This window comes from Scatophagus argus, chromosome 16, assembly GCF_020382885.2.
Source record: "Scatophagus argus isolate fScaArg1 chromosome 16, fScaArg1.pri, whole genome shotgun sequence".
Classification (NCBI taxonomy): Eukaryota; Metazoa; Chordata; class Actinopteri; family Scatophagidae; genus Scatophagus; species Scatophagus argus.
Window position 1 is genome coordinate 7,201,666 of NC_058508.1, and position 17,984 is coordinate 7,219,649.

General features: G+C 40.2%; 2 protein-coding genes across 2 annotated transcripts; both read right to left on the reverse strand.

Moving 5' to 3' along the window:
- Positions 1-532: 532 nt before the first annotated feature.
- polr3h (polymerase (RNA) III (DNA directed) polypeptide H) lies at positions 533-4,048 on the reverse strand. Its single transcript, XM_046415350.1, has 6 exons — positions 3,763-4,048; positions 3,051-3,147; positions 2,432-2,518; positions 1,901-1,964; positions 1,554-1,788; positions 533-1,315 (listed from the first exon to the last, which is right to left on the reverse strand). Exons 1-6 carry the CDS (start codon positions 3,871-3,873, stop codon positions 1,265-1,267), a joined length of 645 nt encoding a protein of 214 aa, XP_046271306.1. The 5' UTR covers positions 3,874-4,048; the 3' UTR covers positions 533-1,264.
- LOC124073226 (aconitate hydratase, mitochondrial-like) lies at positions 4,010-17,856 on the reverse strand. The gene is made up of 18 exons (XM_046415313.1): positions 17,782-17,856; positions 15,448-15,590; positions 14,444-14,702; positions 13,953-14,045; positions 13,631-13,789; positions 13,339-13,489; positions 13,051-13,155; positions 12,873-12,964; positions 12,021-12,126; positions 11,512-11,669; positions 11,308-11,381; positions 10,927-11,038; positions 10,633-10,815; positions 10,226-10,321; positions 9,193-9,384; positions 8,900-9,032; positions 8,404-8,525; positions 4,010-8,282 (listed from the first exon to the last, which is right to left on the reverse strand). Exons 1-18 carry the CDS (start codon positions 17,815-17,817, stop codon positions 8,151-8,153), a joined length of 2,346 nt encoding a protein of 781 aa, XP_046271269.1. The 5' UTR covers positions 17,818-17,856; the 3' UTR covers positions 4,010-8,150.
- Between the last annotated feature and the right edge of the window lie 128 nt (positions 17,857-17,984).

A 17,984-nucleotide genomic window follows, 5' to 3' on the forward strand; every position in this document is an offset into this window, starting at 1 on the left:
TCATCTATTATCAAGGATGCGTTAATACAACGGATTTTGGCTTTTACAAGCTTATATTTTAATACACATATATCAGTAAAAGCACCAAAAACATGTTATTGTTCATGGAGCACCGATGTTCACACATGAGATAGCTCCCCACAGTCTGCAGTAGGCTGATAGTTAGTTCATAATGTTCTGGAGCTAAGCTTTCTGCAGGCATCACTTCTGCATCAGTGGTCACTTGCAAACATCTATAAAAACTCTCTCCAATCTAAGATAGTTTCACAACAGACAACTGAGACAAAAATGAGGTGGCCAGGTAGTTGTCACATGAAACACAGTCCACTGCTTCTCTGATTGTATATCAAACACAAGCATGAGCTGCAATGAACAAAGCGCATGACGAAGAGCGAAGATAGGCGATCTGTCCTAAACACGCAAGTCCTTCGCTGCCCTTTAAACTGTAGGATTTAAAGGCTGGTCACTAATCCGTTTTTATGTACATCCCACAATCACACAAAACGGCAAATTCATAAATCACACCCACTCGTACCGTCGATCCGTCCCTTTACTGTGAGATTGAACAGAAATACAAAATATTTCAAGGCTGTTAAAGTAACAGAGGACGAGTGCCCAGACACCTGGAGGCTGGAGGTAACATTTCAAAGATAAAGTAGATCTTCTAAGTCTGACAAATTTGACTCCCATTGAAAAAATTATTTACATTGTTGCAATGTTACCTTGAAACAAACACATTAAAAATATGAGCCACAGGTCACCTTGTATTAGTAAAACAAGTCACTCAGCCCCACTTTAAACTCTCTAATCTTAAAATTCAAGGATATATAAAAGTTCACACATCAATACCACAAATACGGTTTATCATTTATTTATCCTGACAAGTGCAGATTCAGATTTTGTGACCCGTGTATTTCTATCATTGTAACGTATTCACGTAATGGTTTAATGGTTGTTTTCGTTTCAATTGGGGTCAAAATCTCATGTGAAATATATCAGGCGGACGTAAATGCCTACCAATCATTCTGTTATTAAATATATGGTATATTTTATATACACTGATGCTTGTAAGTTAAGGACAGTACGTCATGTGACTGAGGTAACATCAGTCACTTTACACCAACAGCACCTTGTTTCAGGAAGCAGCTTGACTTTGTGTCTTCACTACAATTCACTGTACCCACACAACAGGGGTTCAGTCTCCCCTCAGTTATCGTGGTCTGCCTGTTCTAACCACCCAATATTCTCTTCATCCACTGCAGTGCTAATTGTTCCACCACGACAGCAGGCCCAGTCCAGGCTCACATATGGTCCCCTGAAACAACAGTGGAATGAAAGAGTCAGGGTGGACGTGAAGTTCCTTTTGTTTCATTTCATGTGTTCAGTTCTGTATTTTTTCTTCTTACTCGTGTATTTTTTCCATAAGCCATGATAAACAACTAGCAGGTGGATCCTGAGATATCAGTGAAATAAAACCACATTTCTCAACTACTTTTAAAAGAACTTTTAGCATGAGTGGTGTAAATACGCGTTAGTCTTAAGAGTGTTCTTACAATCAGAGTGTATGGCGCCTCCTTCTTCCCCCCGGCGTCCTCTGCAGGTGGTGCTGTTGACTGTCCCGGTTGTGCCGGCGTTTCTGGCTCTGCAGTGGCCGGGCCCGTTGGCGACGTATCCACAAAGACTTCATCCGTTACCCGAAAACGGATCTCCTCTCCTTGGTCCATATAGAGGTCATGTGCCCCTTCGTCCGTCTCATATTCCCAAACCCAGACTTGCTCTGCTTCGTCGCTGCGACTGTAGCTAAGGACGCCTTCACAGCTCAACATCAATTTGAGACCGGAATTCAAATAGTATGTGAAACACTTTACTTCATTTATAAAAGTATTTTAGGTCAGGATACAATTTGGCAGGCTGCTGAAGTGACTCCGGTGGAATGAGAATATCATCAAAGAAGCCCATCGTCACTGTGAAGCAGAAAGGTTACAGAGAGCAGTGAGTGTTTACCCCCAGTCGTCTGATACGGGTAAAAGCAAGCATTTCTTTCTTTTTTTGTTTGTTTGTTTTTGTATACACCAGATCTATTACTAAAGTGGCCCTTAAGTGACCCATAGAGGTTTAAACATTTCAGTGATAAGACACTCATGTGCTTGTAACAAAGTTGAAAAATAACACAAATACACAAAAGAACAGATAAACCAAACTGAATGTGCTGCATGCACCAGACAAACACTTTTGAGCACCATTTACTTCTGATTACAAATTCAAAATAAACACTCAAGAAGCTGAAAATATAAGTAAGGAATAAGAGTGAAAAACATTTCACAACATATAGCAAATTTATTTTACAATTGATTGTCTTTACCGACTGTTGTTTGCTAACATATCTCTGTAGACTGAAGCAAACAGGCTGAAATAGAAAGACAAAAGTTACCATGAACTCCCTCTTGGCTGCAGTACTTGATCTTGCCGACCAGAATCTCGTCGAGAAAAGGGTGAAAAACAACATACCTGAAATGAACTGAGAGAATGACCAAAGAAAGATGGGAACAAATCAGTGTGTGAGAGTCACGTAAAACTGAGAGAGTCCATCAACCATTACTTTAATCATAACTAAGAACTGAGTTCTAACAGAGGCAGAGGCCAACCTCACTCATCAATCTGTATGCCTGTGAATGTGTTTTATTAGTGGACAGGAAAACAGCTAAACATTTTCTGAGTCTGCATCAGTATGTCCTTAAGGACTTTGAGTAGGGTAGAAAATGGTGACCCTCTCCATCCCTCCCTGATCTGTACAAAACAGTGCTTCTATCGGGATTTTAAGGTAAAGGCTGAATTTCTTGTCAGCATCACTGACTTAAAACACAATAAAAAGTTTTAATAAACAACATAAATAAATAAACTTCAGTCATTAAACAATCAAAACTACAAAAGTAAGTGGCCAAGTTATAACTGTGCTGCAATGTGATTGATGCGTGACTGTGTGAAAGAATAAGAGAGCCCCGCTCCCAGCTACATCGTCGTCATCATCATCATCATCATCATCATCATGCCTTTGGTGTGTGAGGCTCCGTCTCCGGGGAATATGTAGGAGTCCTCCAGTTTAGTGATGTCGTACAAGCAGATGCACAGGCCAACATTGTAGACCACCTGAGGTGATGACAGCACATCACAGTTTAGCAAATACAGACATGCTAATCCACAAGAGCTCCGGACTGTCACAGGAGACATTCAAGAAGCAACATGACTTGTCTTATCTTAGCTTTTTACAAAAAAGGCTCTGCCCACATACAAAGTGCAAAACACTAAATCATATGCTAAGCTCAGAACACACCCACACACTTGTTTTACTTGCATGCCAAGCACTCTTGAGATTTTAAGTTCCTTAAGGCACGTTGGTGATTATATGATCATTACTAATAAAATAAAAAATGTTAAAGTCCTCAGTAGCAGTAAGAGGACAACTACTTCTTAGAGTGTACTACCAAAACTGCCTCAATATGTCACATCCCAGGACTTGCAATGCCACAAAAAAGAAAAACTTAGGACGGAAGTGCTTTGCCTCATACAAATGGACTGAACTTGAACATCTCATCCAACTGATGAATTTAAATTATTTAAAGTTTTCATTCTGTGCCAATTAAACCAAACTTAAAGTCTAATTTTTTAAGTTCAATTTTGAGAGGTCTGTGTTTGTTTCTGGTGTCCTTTTCTCAACACAATGAAAACAGTAATACTTTAAAATTCCGTATTAAGTTCACAAACCTTATTGGCCAGTTTCTTGTTCAGCTCCTCAGCGATGGCCTCGTTCAGTTGTCTGTGGAAGTTCCACGGAGGGATCCTGACAGTGTCGACCATCTCCACCAGCAAGAACATGATGCAGACTGCAGACTGCGAGCAGGTACTCACACGCACTCACACTCACGCACATATACATACACACACACACACACACAAACAAACAGTAGCTGCAGTGAAACAACCGCACTGAGCTGTCCGCTGAGCTGTGAGGTTCAGGACAGCATTTCCTGTTTTCTCACAGTGGAGAAAAACATCAGCAAATGCTCGCAATCTGTATAATTAAACGACTTGAACTGCAGTAATCTTCGGCAAACTCAGAACCATCCATGGTGCCTCCACGTGATAATTTACGACAGTGTGTTTTACGTCATGTCGTAAAGCTTAAAGGTACAGTGCAGCTTTTTTAACGCTCGATCGTTATTATTATATGGAATAATTTTACACAACGAGCAATTTGGTCTCTAAAATTTCAACAATTCGCCATCTCTCTTATTGTATTATATTTACTTTCATTTAGGTTATGGTTAGATTTAGGTTGTTTATCTATTGATTTGGTTTAATTCGATAAAGTTCCTAAATGATGTAAGAAAAGGCACAGTATTTCTTTGTGCGTTTTTAAGTTAACTATGAACACTAGTTACTAGTAGTATTTGTATGACAAGGTGCTTCATTGAAATTTCTTAAATGAGTATGACAGATGATGATACAATTAACACAGTCTATGTATACTCACGAGTATGAACAGGTGTTTGACATGATAGTGTTAGTAAATAGATGCATAAACAAGTATGTTGATATAACAAAGTAGCGGTTATTGTTTTGACAGTGTGACCAGTCAGTATTGTATTAACACGTTGACAGTATTAGATAAAAACAGATATTTATAATGAATGTCAAAGAATACATGCGAAGACTGTATGGAACAAAGCATCCATGACTGAAACCAACTCTGCCTCAGCTGTCTGTACATGCACTGTAACACAGCAATTCTCAGCAAATCACATCATCAATCTTATAGATTTCATCAAACAAAGAAGAACACAAAAAAGACCTCTTCAGAACTGACTCTTTATTAATTTATCATCTACAGTTACAAAATCAAGTTTAATGCTGAAACAGGAGTGTTAGGGAAATCATCACTATGAGAAAACAACGGTTCATGATCCATTTTTCTTTGTATTTTGACAGAAGAAGCATGTTGAAAATTTTATTTTCACACATATAAGATGATGCCTGACCAAACGGAGCACACCTGAGTACAAAGTGTCACAACAGGCACGCCACCACACAACGCCTCCATGAGCAACATCATTTGATTTGTTACTTTACATTAGCGCCTTTGCCTGAACAATAAAGCACAAACTTGTATCACAGTATAAGCAAAATGCTTCACCAACAGCTACTTTAAAAGAAATAGGATGATCAAATTAATCAGTAAGATGTCTTAAAAATAAACACTAATCCTGGTGAATGCTGCAGGAATCAACACCCAATATATAATCAAATATTGTAGACATATCTCTGAAAGGTCACATAAAAATGGGTCATTTCTCAAACAACACCATCATTTCTTCAAATCTCAGCATTTTCATTAGGCATCTCTGGCAGTAAATCTGATACAGTGATGAGGAGTGATTAACCATCAAAATGATGGGCTTACAGAGGACACTGAACATGAAAACCCCTGTATGGAGTCATTAATGTCATAGTCCTAAAAGCTGGGCTGCTCTTATTTCAAAACATCTCTGCCACTGGAGATAATCTGAACAAAACCAAAATTAATTAATTCATTGAATTACAAAAAATACATAAAGCTATCAAGAGTCACCTTCCCAACAGTAACATGTCAATTTTTACTATCAAAGCCCACCAGCAACCAACAACCACAATTAAATATCAGCGCTTTCATTAACCCGCAATCCACATGTCAGCTGGACTGTGAAGCTGAAGACCACAAACTGTTTATGATGACACTGTGTTACATGAGGTCACAGACTGAACAGCTCTCATTCAGACAGGAAGCATACAGAATGTTATTTACTCTCACTCTTATATATATATATATATATTCATATAATGATTCATTATATATGTACGCACCTCTATACAAATTGCAGATACTCTGTACTTTGTATCATTTACACACAGAAACAAACTCCTGACTTTTTAGCACACAGGGATTCACCTCAGAAACTGTAATTATTTGGTTAAGTGTTTTTACTGCCTGACGGATTTGTAGACTTTCAGGATGATGATGAGAATTCAGCACAGGGGACCAAGAGTTCTCCCATATAAAACATAGAAGCAACGACCTCAAACATCCCTAAATCTGTGAAAATATGTAACCACACTGTTTCAGTAGCACAAACTAGGTATACATCATGGGAAGACTGTGACAGTCAAGATGATCTAGAATCAAAATTTTCTAATGTCTGAAAACGTGTGTATCAGTAAATTAATATTACAAGCTGTATGTAGTCCAATAGTCACACACAACAGAGATGTATGCTGAAGAGAAAAATCTTTGCAAAGGATGAAGGGAGCGTGGCTAAGCACACCTAAAACTACATTCCTAACTCTACAAAGTGCTAGTGTACAGGCACCTGGACACTAGATTGTGCGCATGTTTGTTTAAGAAGACAGAAGCCCATCTCCTGTTATGGCGGACCAAACCTCAACCTCAACATTACAGTTACAATTCCACACACTGGTATCTCCAAACGAAGTGAAAAGGAACTATAAAAAAAACTCTTACTGACTTAGACAGACAGAGAAATATAACATAACATCCAAACTGGACAACTAACTGATTTGTGAAGCTCCATTTCAGGGGATTTGCTACTACAAAACTACAGAGCTTCTTCTGGACAGAGCACGATCACGGCCGTTTTATGACACTGTTAAGCTGCACGTTCCTCTCAGAGACAGGAGAGACAGGATGAGCAAACACAAACCGATGTTAACCCGATAAGAACAACGATGCACCACATAAACATAAACACACACACACAGTGGACAAAACACAGATGGAAAGAAAAAAATGGCAAGACCAGTGCTAACACAATCGCAGTATGTGTTGTGGTTTGTTGTCCTAGTCAGAGACAATCACACACAAAAAATTTCTCACAATAGGGTGTCATATCATGCGAAAAGACAGAAAAGGAGCAAGCAAGTATTGGAAGAGCAGCAGGGGGTGAACTCAGCTTCACATGTTAGCTGAAAGGTACCGCAGTGAACTACAGACTGGCTCAACTCAAAAGAAAAGTGCAACAGCAGCAGCACAAAAACACAAGATGTCAGAGTGAGATCGATCTGCACTTGTACTGTGACAGTGTGGGGGGCTGACAGCATGTCAGTGATGCCACTTACAGTAAATAAGTGAGTGTGGTAGTTTGTTTACCACGTGGGTCCAATCTACAATTGGAAACATTTGTTCAAGTTAATCATGGCATCAGGGAGTATCAAACCAAGCAGCCCAGTACAATGAAGGATAAGTGCTGAAGTTCATGACTGCTGAATTAAGTGAAATGTAATTATAGAAAAAAAACCTTCAGGTGACAGATTTGGACAAAATGAAGAAAAAGTACATTCATGTGAGTTAAACAACTTGCTATGCTTATTGAGCTGTTTGGATGGAACATTAATGAGGAGAACGGAAATGGTCTAGAGTGGATTTAGCAGGTAGGAATAAGGAAGCTATGCTTGTCATAGTCTGAATTGGGTTTGTGTACTGCTAGATACGGTCATTAAAGACGGTATACAGTGTGATGGATAATGAGTAATGTTTTATGTCAGTGCTGCTTCTGTTGGGGGGGGGGGGGGTGTTGGAACAACCTTTGGTGAGAGCAAGCAACTTCTTTTGAGAATTACAGCAGTGTTACCAATCTCTCACAAAATTAGCAAAATATCACCCCATCCATTGGGGTTACACTCAGTGAATGAATAAGACAGACAGATCTGATTTTAAACCGCGGAGTGCTGCCACTAGGAACGGTGCTGCCTTTAACGGAGACCCACGCTGCTAAGCTGCGGTTATGTTTGCTTGGTTGAGTGCATTTGTGTGCAATAATTCTGCCTGTTGACTGAGACTGCTTTCACAGTAATCCTGTCTGTATGAGGACATGCTCGTGTTTGGGTGTGGGTGTGTGCGCTTTTCATCTGTACAGCGACATTGCGTGTGTGTTTGTGACAGTGTATGTTCTTTGATTCACTGAGCATAACTACAGCTGTCCCTAAACCAACATTAACACCAAACTGTTACCATCTATTGTTCACATCTCTCATCTCTTCCTCTTTGCTAAGCCCCTCTCTAGGCCCACATTTCTCCCTTCCTGAACCTCCTCTCCCACTAATTACTGCAGCTCCTTCATCCTGTTGAGGGCAGAGCCTGCCTGGAACCACTCGATCTGTGTTTCATTGAAGGTGTGGTTGAGAGAGATGGAGTCCTTGCTGCCGTCGCTGTGCTTGATCACTGCTGTCAGAGGCTGCGAGGAGGGACACGGGAGGCAAACAAGATCACGTTTCAATCATCATCTTTAACATAATGTCAGGAGATGCTAGGTTGTTCTTTTTACCAATGTTTCATATGTGCAGAAGAGTGCTCACCTTGCCCGGAGCAAAGGATTTCAGCCCAGTGATTGAAATTTTGTCATCAGGGCGAATTTTGTCATAGTCGTGGGGGTCAACAAAAGTCAGAGGCAGCAGGCCCTGCTTCTTCAGGTTAGTCTCTGTGAAGAGGAAAAAATGGACATACCAGACTCAATGACACAGTCTCATACTGTACATCCTTGAGGTAACCAGAGAGGTCCTTTCTGACTGACAGGAGTATATCTGTTTCACACAATATAAGGTCATGGAGACTAATATGTGTGTTTGGTTGTTATAGAGTAGCACCAGTTCCCATAATTATTTAGATGTTCCATTTACATTAAACCTACACTGCTGGAAATCTGAGCTTTGTACATAGATATGCAAACTGTGTCAACTACAAGCAACTACGGTAGGTTTCACAAGGCAAGATAGTCGAGTGTGAGAATGACAACATGGCACATGACAGATTGATATACGTAAGCTTTTTTTTCTCTATTCCCCTGAAACTTGCCGTGGATTCTGGCAAAGCTCTTGACGATGATGGCACGTCCTCCAAGGTGTCGTGGCTCCAGGGCAGCATGCTCTCTGCTGGACCCCTCTCCATAGTTCTCATCTCCAACCACTACCCAGTTCACTCCATTGGCCTGGATTGTACATTTTACCAAAGACAAAGAACTAGATTAAACTAATAGGGAAAATTGGTTTCTTACCTCATAAACTGAGAAATTAGCGTGTGTATGAAGTCAAGATGAAGTATAAATGTAAAACAAATAAACAACACAGGCTGCTCCCTGTCAAACTCACCTTGTAGTGGCGGGCCACATCAGGTACCCCTTCGTACTCTCCTGTCAGCTGGTTCTTGACCTTGTTGACGGCATCATTCTCACTGTTGACTGCACCAATCAGCATATTGTTGGAGATGTTGTCAAGGTGGCCACGGAATTTCAGCCAAGGCCCTGCAGCACTGATGTGGTCAGTGGTGCATTTTCCCTTCACCTACAGTAGCAGAGGAAAAGAGAAAAAAGAGCAGGAGCAGGAGAAACAGAGGACAAGGAAAGAAAAAAACAACAACAGCTCTTTAAAAGCGTAATATGTAACATTTTTGCATTAAAATGTCTAAATATGACTGAACCTATGTTGGATATTTTGTTGACCTCTACACTTACACTATACCAAATGTTTCAATGAAACGTGTAATTTTCTTCAAGCTAATGGTGCATTTCATTTGGTTGCCTGCCATATTCCCCTCGACCCTCTCTAGTTGCTGTAACTTCCTAAGACACACCAGATCTTAAATCATAGCGTGAGGACTTTGTTTACTATGGTTACAGTGGTATTATTTACAATGATTATTCATTGTCTTTTGTTGTTTAAAGATGAGGATAACGACTCCCACGACCCCATGCTACTGCACAAAACTATCAAACTCTGTCTTTTCTTATTATTTTGACACTGAGAAGCAGAAGTTACATATGTGTGTTTGACATTACAGCAGTTACATAAATCAGTAGAGTTTCAGTCACTTTTCAACTTCTACCCCAATCCTATTCTTTCCTACTGAAGACATAAGTGTAAACAATAACTGCAGCGCTCATGCTCACGGCAATGCATGTCACCCAGTGCAACAATGTGGCCCACTAGTGTGTTTTTAATAGTTAGTGGACGACCACTGACCGATAAGTTCTTATTTTTTTCATTGTTGGTTTTGGGATTTTCATGATTTTTTTCAGAATAAATGAACCGCATCCTTGATGTTACAAATAATATTGCTAAACCTGACAAGAAGTTCTCGATTACCTGCACATCCACCACAACTTGCCTTCCATTCCCTGCTTACCTTGATGAGGATTCTCATTTCCTCCAGGTCTTTTCCATGCCACTTGTCGAAAGGCTCCAGCAACTGCAGACGGTTGCTGGAGGGGCTCACGTTCACCTGAACATAAAACAATAAGAGTATGACATAACATCCCCACAGAATATTTTTAAAAGGATTGTGGGATACAGAAGTTCCAGGTCAAACTGTATTTTACTGAACACTAAAAACTCTTTCTGTGTTAACACAACCAGCCTTGAACATGCTGTTAGTTTATACTTGTTTACACTTTCATCTACCTGATCACATTACTGGGTTATGATGGAAAATGTTCATTCAATGAAAGCCTGTTTCATTAGTGTTGTGCTGTTTTCTCAGTTTTCGAGATTAGATACTACATCTTTGAAGAAAACCTCTCCAATAAACATCACCTCGACTGAGCTGCCTTCTCCTGGGGGGTGCTGGTAGGTGTCCTGGCCGGGGTCGAAGTCTCTGGAGGGCAGCTCATCACCAGTAGGGGGTTCCAGCTTGAACTTCTCTCCATTAGGAGCAGTCAGGTAGTCAGTCTCTGGGTTAAAATTGAGGGTCCCAGCGATGGCCAGGGCAGTGACAATCTATATTGAATTACATAATAGGCATTAGACAGCAATGACAGTTAAATGTGTTAAAATTTGTACATTTATATCACCAACATTAGGATTCAGTATACATGCAGCAATCCTTACCTCAGGAGAGGTGACGAAAGCATGAGTAGCTGGGTTAGCATCATTCCTGGCAGTAAAGTTTCTGTTGAAGGATGTGACAATAGTATTCTTCTCTCCTTTCTTCACATCCTTCCTGAAGAAAGGCAGAATACAGAGCATGTTAGTCTGGTTTTGTTCAGTCCACGTCACACAGATGAGTTTTCTATTTGATCCTCAGACTTCACTTTGTACTTTTGTTCTCTGAGCCATCTGATTCAGTTTACAAGATTAAACTTCCAAAGTCCCGCTAGTGGCCCTTAGTGGTTGCACGGTTCATTACATCCAACAATATGAAAGTGTTGATTGATGATTTCCCTGTTCTAGCAGTGTGACAAAATAAGCCTTGACAAATGAGGTTCATACCTGTCCCACTGGCCGATGCAGGGCCCACAAGCATTGGCCAATACGATTCCCCCAACATCACTCAGGATCTTGGCCTGAAATAGGTACAACACTAAATTGAGGAAATCCTCTCTGTATCTTTTGAAAACATACAATTTTATAAATGTCTTCTACAAAAAAAAATGAAAGGGTCACTTGCTAAAAGCTGGTGAGATTCTGACTTACATATCCATCCCTCTCAATAGTGGCACGGATCTGTTCAGACCCAGGAGTGACTGTGAACTGGGCCTTGCACTTCAGACCTTTATCCAGAGCCTGCTTGGCCAGAGAGGCTGCTCTGCCCATGTCCTCGTAACTCGAGTTGGTGCAGCTGCCAATCAGACCTGCAAGAGACAAGGTCAGTGTTTGTAAGAAGAGAACCAAGAATGAGGAAACTAAAGTAAGGGCGTATATAGTTACAGCGTATGAAATAAGAGGAAAATTGAACTGAAGAAGAAGAGGCATAAAATGTCAGTAATCATACATATTGACTGTCGCAATTATATTCTACTCGTTCTGTAACTGTGTTGTGCTCAGTACTCGGTCTGGAAGATCGTATGACAGGGTTGTAATGTGATCTTAACATATCTGGTCAATAGCACAGCCAGTAGGAATGAAGGAAGAAATATCAAATTTAACCAGACAAAGCATTACAAATACAAAAAACTGAAAGGTAATACAGCTGTGTCACTGACCAACTTTAACCTCCAGGGGCCAGCCGCTCTTCTTAGCTATAGCCCCGATATCAGACACAGGGTGGGCCAGGTCTGGGGTGAACGGCCCGTTGATGTGGGGCTTCAGCTGTGAGAGGAGGAGAGAAACAAGGCACAGATTGAAGCGCAGTCATAATCTGAGTAATGTGGGACATGTTTGTGTCTGCTATAAATACTGTTTTCTAAATTGGGAAACTTATAAAAGAGGAACAATAATAAGCATTCATGCACCACCATAACCACACAGGCCAGAACAAGAGAAAGCAAAGGTATGGGACCAAATGAGAACTGGATGCTGTATTTTTTTAATGGACAGTACAAGTAAAATATCTCAGAAAAGTTTTTACTCAACATTAGCAAATTTTGGTAGGCCAGTGATTCTCAATGACATCTGACCAGCTTCAGCACCTTGGTCGTTCATTAAGCTAATGAATGCTTTAATAAGTAGGTTGCTATGTTGGCTTGACATAACACACATATTTTATAAGCAGTGATCCCCAAAATAGAATCAAATCACCTATTCCATAATTTAATAACTCCTGACTTTCTGTGTCCATGCACAGATTGATCCAGAAAGATCTTGTATTAAAATAAAATATAAAAATTTCAATTTCTTTAAAGTCACTTATTTACCGCTGCACATATTATGTATTTCTTTTGTCAGTATAAAATTCTGAAGTGCTGGCATCTTGTTTTCCTTTTGCATATTATGCAGTATACTGTGACAATTATTACGAAGTGCATATTGTAAATAGCATATGGATTTGGAACATGTTGAAAATAATGTGTTGCGTTACATGACTAATGTCGGGAAACTAAAGTCTTTTGACTCACCTCACTCAGATTAATCTCAATGATCTGATCGTATTCACAGCCCTTATCTGGGACCAGGTCATCTTTGAACTGTTCAGCCTCAGATGCAATCTCTGAGAGTGAAGGAAAGCTGGAGGTAAGCTGGACGGTCACAATGAATAAACACTAAACAAACAGACACTAATGGTAAGAGACTGACCTCCACGCCCAGTCTTCTCCAGGTATGTTCTCATACGGTGGTTGTAGGGGAACACGGATGTAGTGGCTCCAATCTCAGCACCCATGTTACAGATAGTGGCCATTCCTTAAAAAAGAAAAAAAAATCTAAGAGTCATTGCATGCAGAGAGTAAGATAAGATAATCCTTTATTAGTCCCATAACTGGGAAATTAATTAAAATATACTGCACTAAAGTAAGACAAGCAGTCACCGTTCTTCCATAGATTTTCACATCTTTCACCAGTATTTCAAGCCTTTCTCATCTTTACCAGTACAAGAGATGGAGTCAACTCCAGGCCCATGATACTCCACAATGGCTCCAGTGCCACCCTTCACAGTCAGGATGCCAGCCACCTTCAGGATGACATCCTTCGGAGAGGTCCAGCCCGACAAGGCTCCTGTCAGCCTCACTCCAATCACCTGATGGAAAGGTGGACACAGGCTTAAACAATTCGAAAAAACAAACAAATAAAGACATTTGTGGAGACATTTGATGGTTGAAAACAGGGTCAAAACTGAAATTAAAACAACTTTGCAGGATATCAGAAGTTGAGAACTCACTTTGGGACACTTGAGCTCCCAAGGGATTCCAGCCATGACATCAACGGCATCAGCTCCACCCACTCCAATACAGATTGCACCCAGGCCACCGCCATTGGGAGTGTGGGAGTCTGTACCAATCAGCATCACTCCAGGATAGGCGTAGTTCTCCAGAATGATCTGTTCAGAAAAAGGAAGTTCATAGTTAAATGACTTAAATGTCTTAAATTCAACTGCTATTTGATATGAACAACTTTTCTGGAACTATCCTTTTATGGAATAACAATACACAAAACACATTTGAGAGTATTAGAAAAGCCATTTATAAATTACTCTGCTGTACCTGATGGATGATTCCTGATCCTGGCTTCCAGAAGCCAACTCCATATTTGGCAGCAGCTGTTGAAAGAAAGTTGTACACTTCCTCGTTCATTTGCTGTGATGAGAATAATTGAGGAAGAGTTAGGACTTCTGTTGGAGGTGAGTTATCCGAGTACATTATACATGAATATCCCCCATGTAAACATAAGTGGATAAATTGGAATGCTGCAGTAAATCCCAAGTCTTGCTATTTAACACAACAATATAATAATGTAAACACAATCCAAGATACTAACTAAACGCACAGAACCTCTCAATAAACTAAGCCAAAAGACCAAGGAGAAACTTATAAATCTGCAGTCTCTCCATAACTGTGCTGTGCCAACACTTTAATTAGTTTCAGGATGGTATTGGACACACGCTTTGAAAGTTTATAGGCTTGGTGTTGTTGGTTGTTTCTGTCTGTTCTTGGTATCAGCTGTGTGTGTGTGTGTTCTCTCTGTCTGTTCTCACCTTAGCCCTCTCCAGGTCCTGAGCCCCTCCGATCTGTGCCTCAATGAGATGATCACAGTGGATGGTGGAGGGAACCGCCACCTTGGGCAGGCCACTGCTGATGAACTGAAGCATTGCCATCTGAGCAGTAGCATCCTGCATGGCCACGCGGTCTGGGCGCAGGCGCAGATAGGTGCGGCCGCGATCAATCTCCTGTCCTGCTGGGTCATCCAAGTGACCATACACGATCTTCTCCGACAGAGTGAGAGGCCTGCCAAGCCTGTTGGGGTGGATTAATGAATAAATGTGGTAAAAACTGTGTTTTGTTGGACAATGAGTTTTTGTAGCATCAAATACTAAAAGCTGACTGGCTTGGAGGAGTGCAAATGTACGTATTTTCTTTGACCACTTGCCATGTAGTTTGCTGGGTTGTGTATACACTATGTAAGAAACATATATATGTACATATATGTATTGTATTATATATGTACATGTTGTACATGTATTTTCTTGAAGGTGACCTTTAAAAAGAGAGCTACATCTCAATGGCCCTTCCCACTTAAAATACAAGTTTGAGTAAATAAAACACCTTTCATCAATTTACTATTAAAAGTCTTTAATATACTGTATACAAATCCATCTTAAACGTTCTTGTAGTGTCCTTGTGTGCTTCACTTTGAGAAAGCACTGGATTTCATCTTTTGTCAAGAGTCATGGAAAATCCCTGAACAGCAAAAGTAACTATGGCCTCACACACGCAATAGTCATATAACAGCCATACAAAAGACTTTTTCCTGTTCCTGGATTGCAGTGTGTGGTAAGCTCAGTAAGAAAGGAACAGCAGGGCATTCAAAGTTAGCTCCTTTTGCAACTGGTGGCCCTGTCAATTCAACACCATAAATGTCACAGGACTGACTGTGCAGCTGTAATAAACATCAGCCATTCCTCACCTATCAAAATTTAATCAACAAGGTAATCAACTCTGTGTACATTCATGTGTATTTCTACGAGGAGCAGCTGCTGACCTCCTGCGTACAGTGTTGATGTTCTCATGCATCTTCCCATAGTTAATGCTGGAGGTGGGCTCAAAGCGGCTCATAGCCACCTTGGCCTGGGCACTGAGGGCTGCGGAGACATGAAATCGCCTTGCCCCAGTCCCAAGGGCCAGCTAGAGCAGAGGAAAGAGAGGATGACATTGTGAAATAACACCATGAACAAAGTTTTATTTTACAGTTTAGAAGTAACACATCAGGTTTTGAGTTATACATTAACCAGACAGAGGAAAGAGAGGTAATTAAAGTGTGCAAGAGTGGGATCATGTGTAAGGATTGTTAAAACATAATCCTGCATGGAGCAGCAATAAAAATGCAACCTGAAGAAAATCGGAAGAACAATCCTTCATTTGGCTCTTCAGTCACTTTGGTCAGATACTAACAACAGATCAGAGAGGCAACATTTAATGTCTGAAGCTGCTCTATCAGCTCTATCTTAATTAATTACTCATATTTAATTCCATTTATCTTATCCCCACTGTATTCCACCTGCACAAGTGAACACAAATGCCCCAGTGGCATTCGTTAAAATATTAGAAACCTATGACATTTGATTTTGACAAAGTAAATGACAGCCCATAGATTAAAAAATAGTCATCACAGCCAGCGGTGATCCAGTGAGCCAGTGATCAATATGTGATCTTATGTGATACACGATGGAAGATCTTTAAACCTGCTATATTCTCCAACTTAGTATCTGTCCCTTAGTGCTGCCATTCAGTGGAAAATCACAGCACTCAAAGAAAACTGGGTGAAAGTTTATACAGCTCATCTTACATGGGTTAGCCTCACCCTTTGCTGCTTGGCCTGATAAACTGAGTGGATTCAACATTCCCTTTACTGTTAACTAGGAATGAGCACTACATATCAGCATTACATACTGTCTGTAATATGACTATTGGAACCAGATGCCATGAGGGACACATTTAATGCCACATACTTTCAATAAAAATGTTACAATATGTTGCTAATGATTGGTCACTGTGACCAAACAGTGATCGTATAGTGTAGGGTACATCAAGGCAAAGGGAGCCAGAGGGAGCACTGTTAGTTAGAAACAAGATCACATAAATAAAGCAGCAGCACTAGACAATCTGCTTTTTCTAAAAGCTTCAGAAATATTGAAATTTAGCTGCCCACATTGAACAGGTTGGTTTTCTTCAAGTATTTCATCAGCAGAAACAGCAGACATAAAACAGTTACCAGAGTAGTGTTTGGCATCTCCACCTAGTCATACGTACAGAATTCAGGTGTGTTTAGAACATTTACGCAGGTCATGAAAAGATAACTCCTTGAATGCATACTAGTGTTGCCACCTCATACTGATCCAAATAACAAATTAATCGAATTTAAAAAGGTGTGACTGAGGAGAGAGACTGTGGCTTTTTTCTAGATTACCTGAATGACAACTGATGCTTTTCGAAAGGAAAAAATATGGCAACAACCCATAAACGTTGCCTAGTTGAGGTGACATCACATCTCAAACTCAAACAACTCAACACACTACTCCTGCAAATATGTTAGTCTTATTTTATATTTTATATTATTCTGCTGACTGGATTTTGTTGGGATGTTCTTATGTTTTGTTGGCTCCTTCATACTACGTGACATTTTTGCAGAGACACTGGTAGTTGTAGCTACATATTAAAGTTGTTTTATTTTATTAAGCATCGCTAAAAATAATAAACGACGATGAAACAACGTGTTTTTCATGCACCAGTAATTGAAAGCGGATGAATCAAAGCGGTCAGCTAAGTTCAAAACAGTGCAAGTTGTATTAGGGTTTACATACTTTTGTAAGCCATTCCTTACTGAAGGCCCTGTGTTATTCAAAATAAACCAATGCAATATGATGTGGTCCGCTTTCCAGCATAATGCCAGAAACACACTACTGTGCATCAGTCCCAGCTGTCAGGAGTGAACTGTCATGATGAACACGTTCAGAAAACTCCGTAACCTTGGATCACCTTGCAAACATCATGGCACCTTAAGACCGTTTGCAGCCATTACTCAGTTGGTGTTGACAAAACCTGATACGGTTCGTAACAACGTCACATTAAAATGTTGGATGCTGTCAGGTCGGACGCTTGTTATAACCGTTACAGTGAGTCGCAGTCAGGAGTCAAACTGGGTCACCGTGACCTGACTGAAAGCGCCGCTTTGCGCACTCTAATCTGTATTTAGCAGCTTGAAGTCAGCCTTAAGCGGTGGCGGTTGTATTAAGCGACAGATCACATCTATTGTCACATATGTACTCGTTAGTGAGGCAATTAAACACGCCGAAAAATTAAAATATCGGTTTCTTACCCGAAGTCTAGTGACAGTCAAACAGTAAGACGCCATTTTGTTCACTGACAAAGATGATTGTCACGCTAATGTGACGTCACTGTAAGGTGCCAGTTGTTTTTCCGCTTTATCAATATAAATAAATGAAAATATATAAATATAAAATATAAATTTATATAAAATATAAAATGAAATAAATATAAAATAATATATGAAATGTAAAA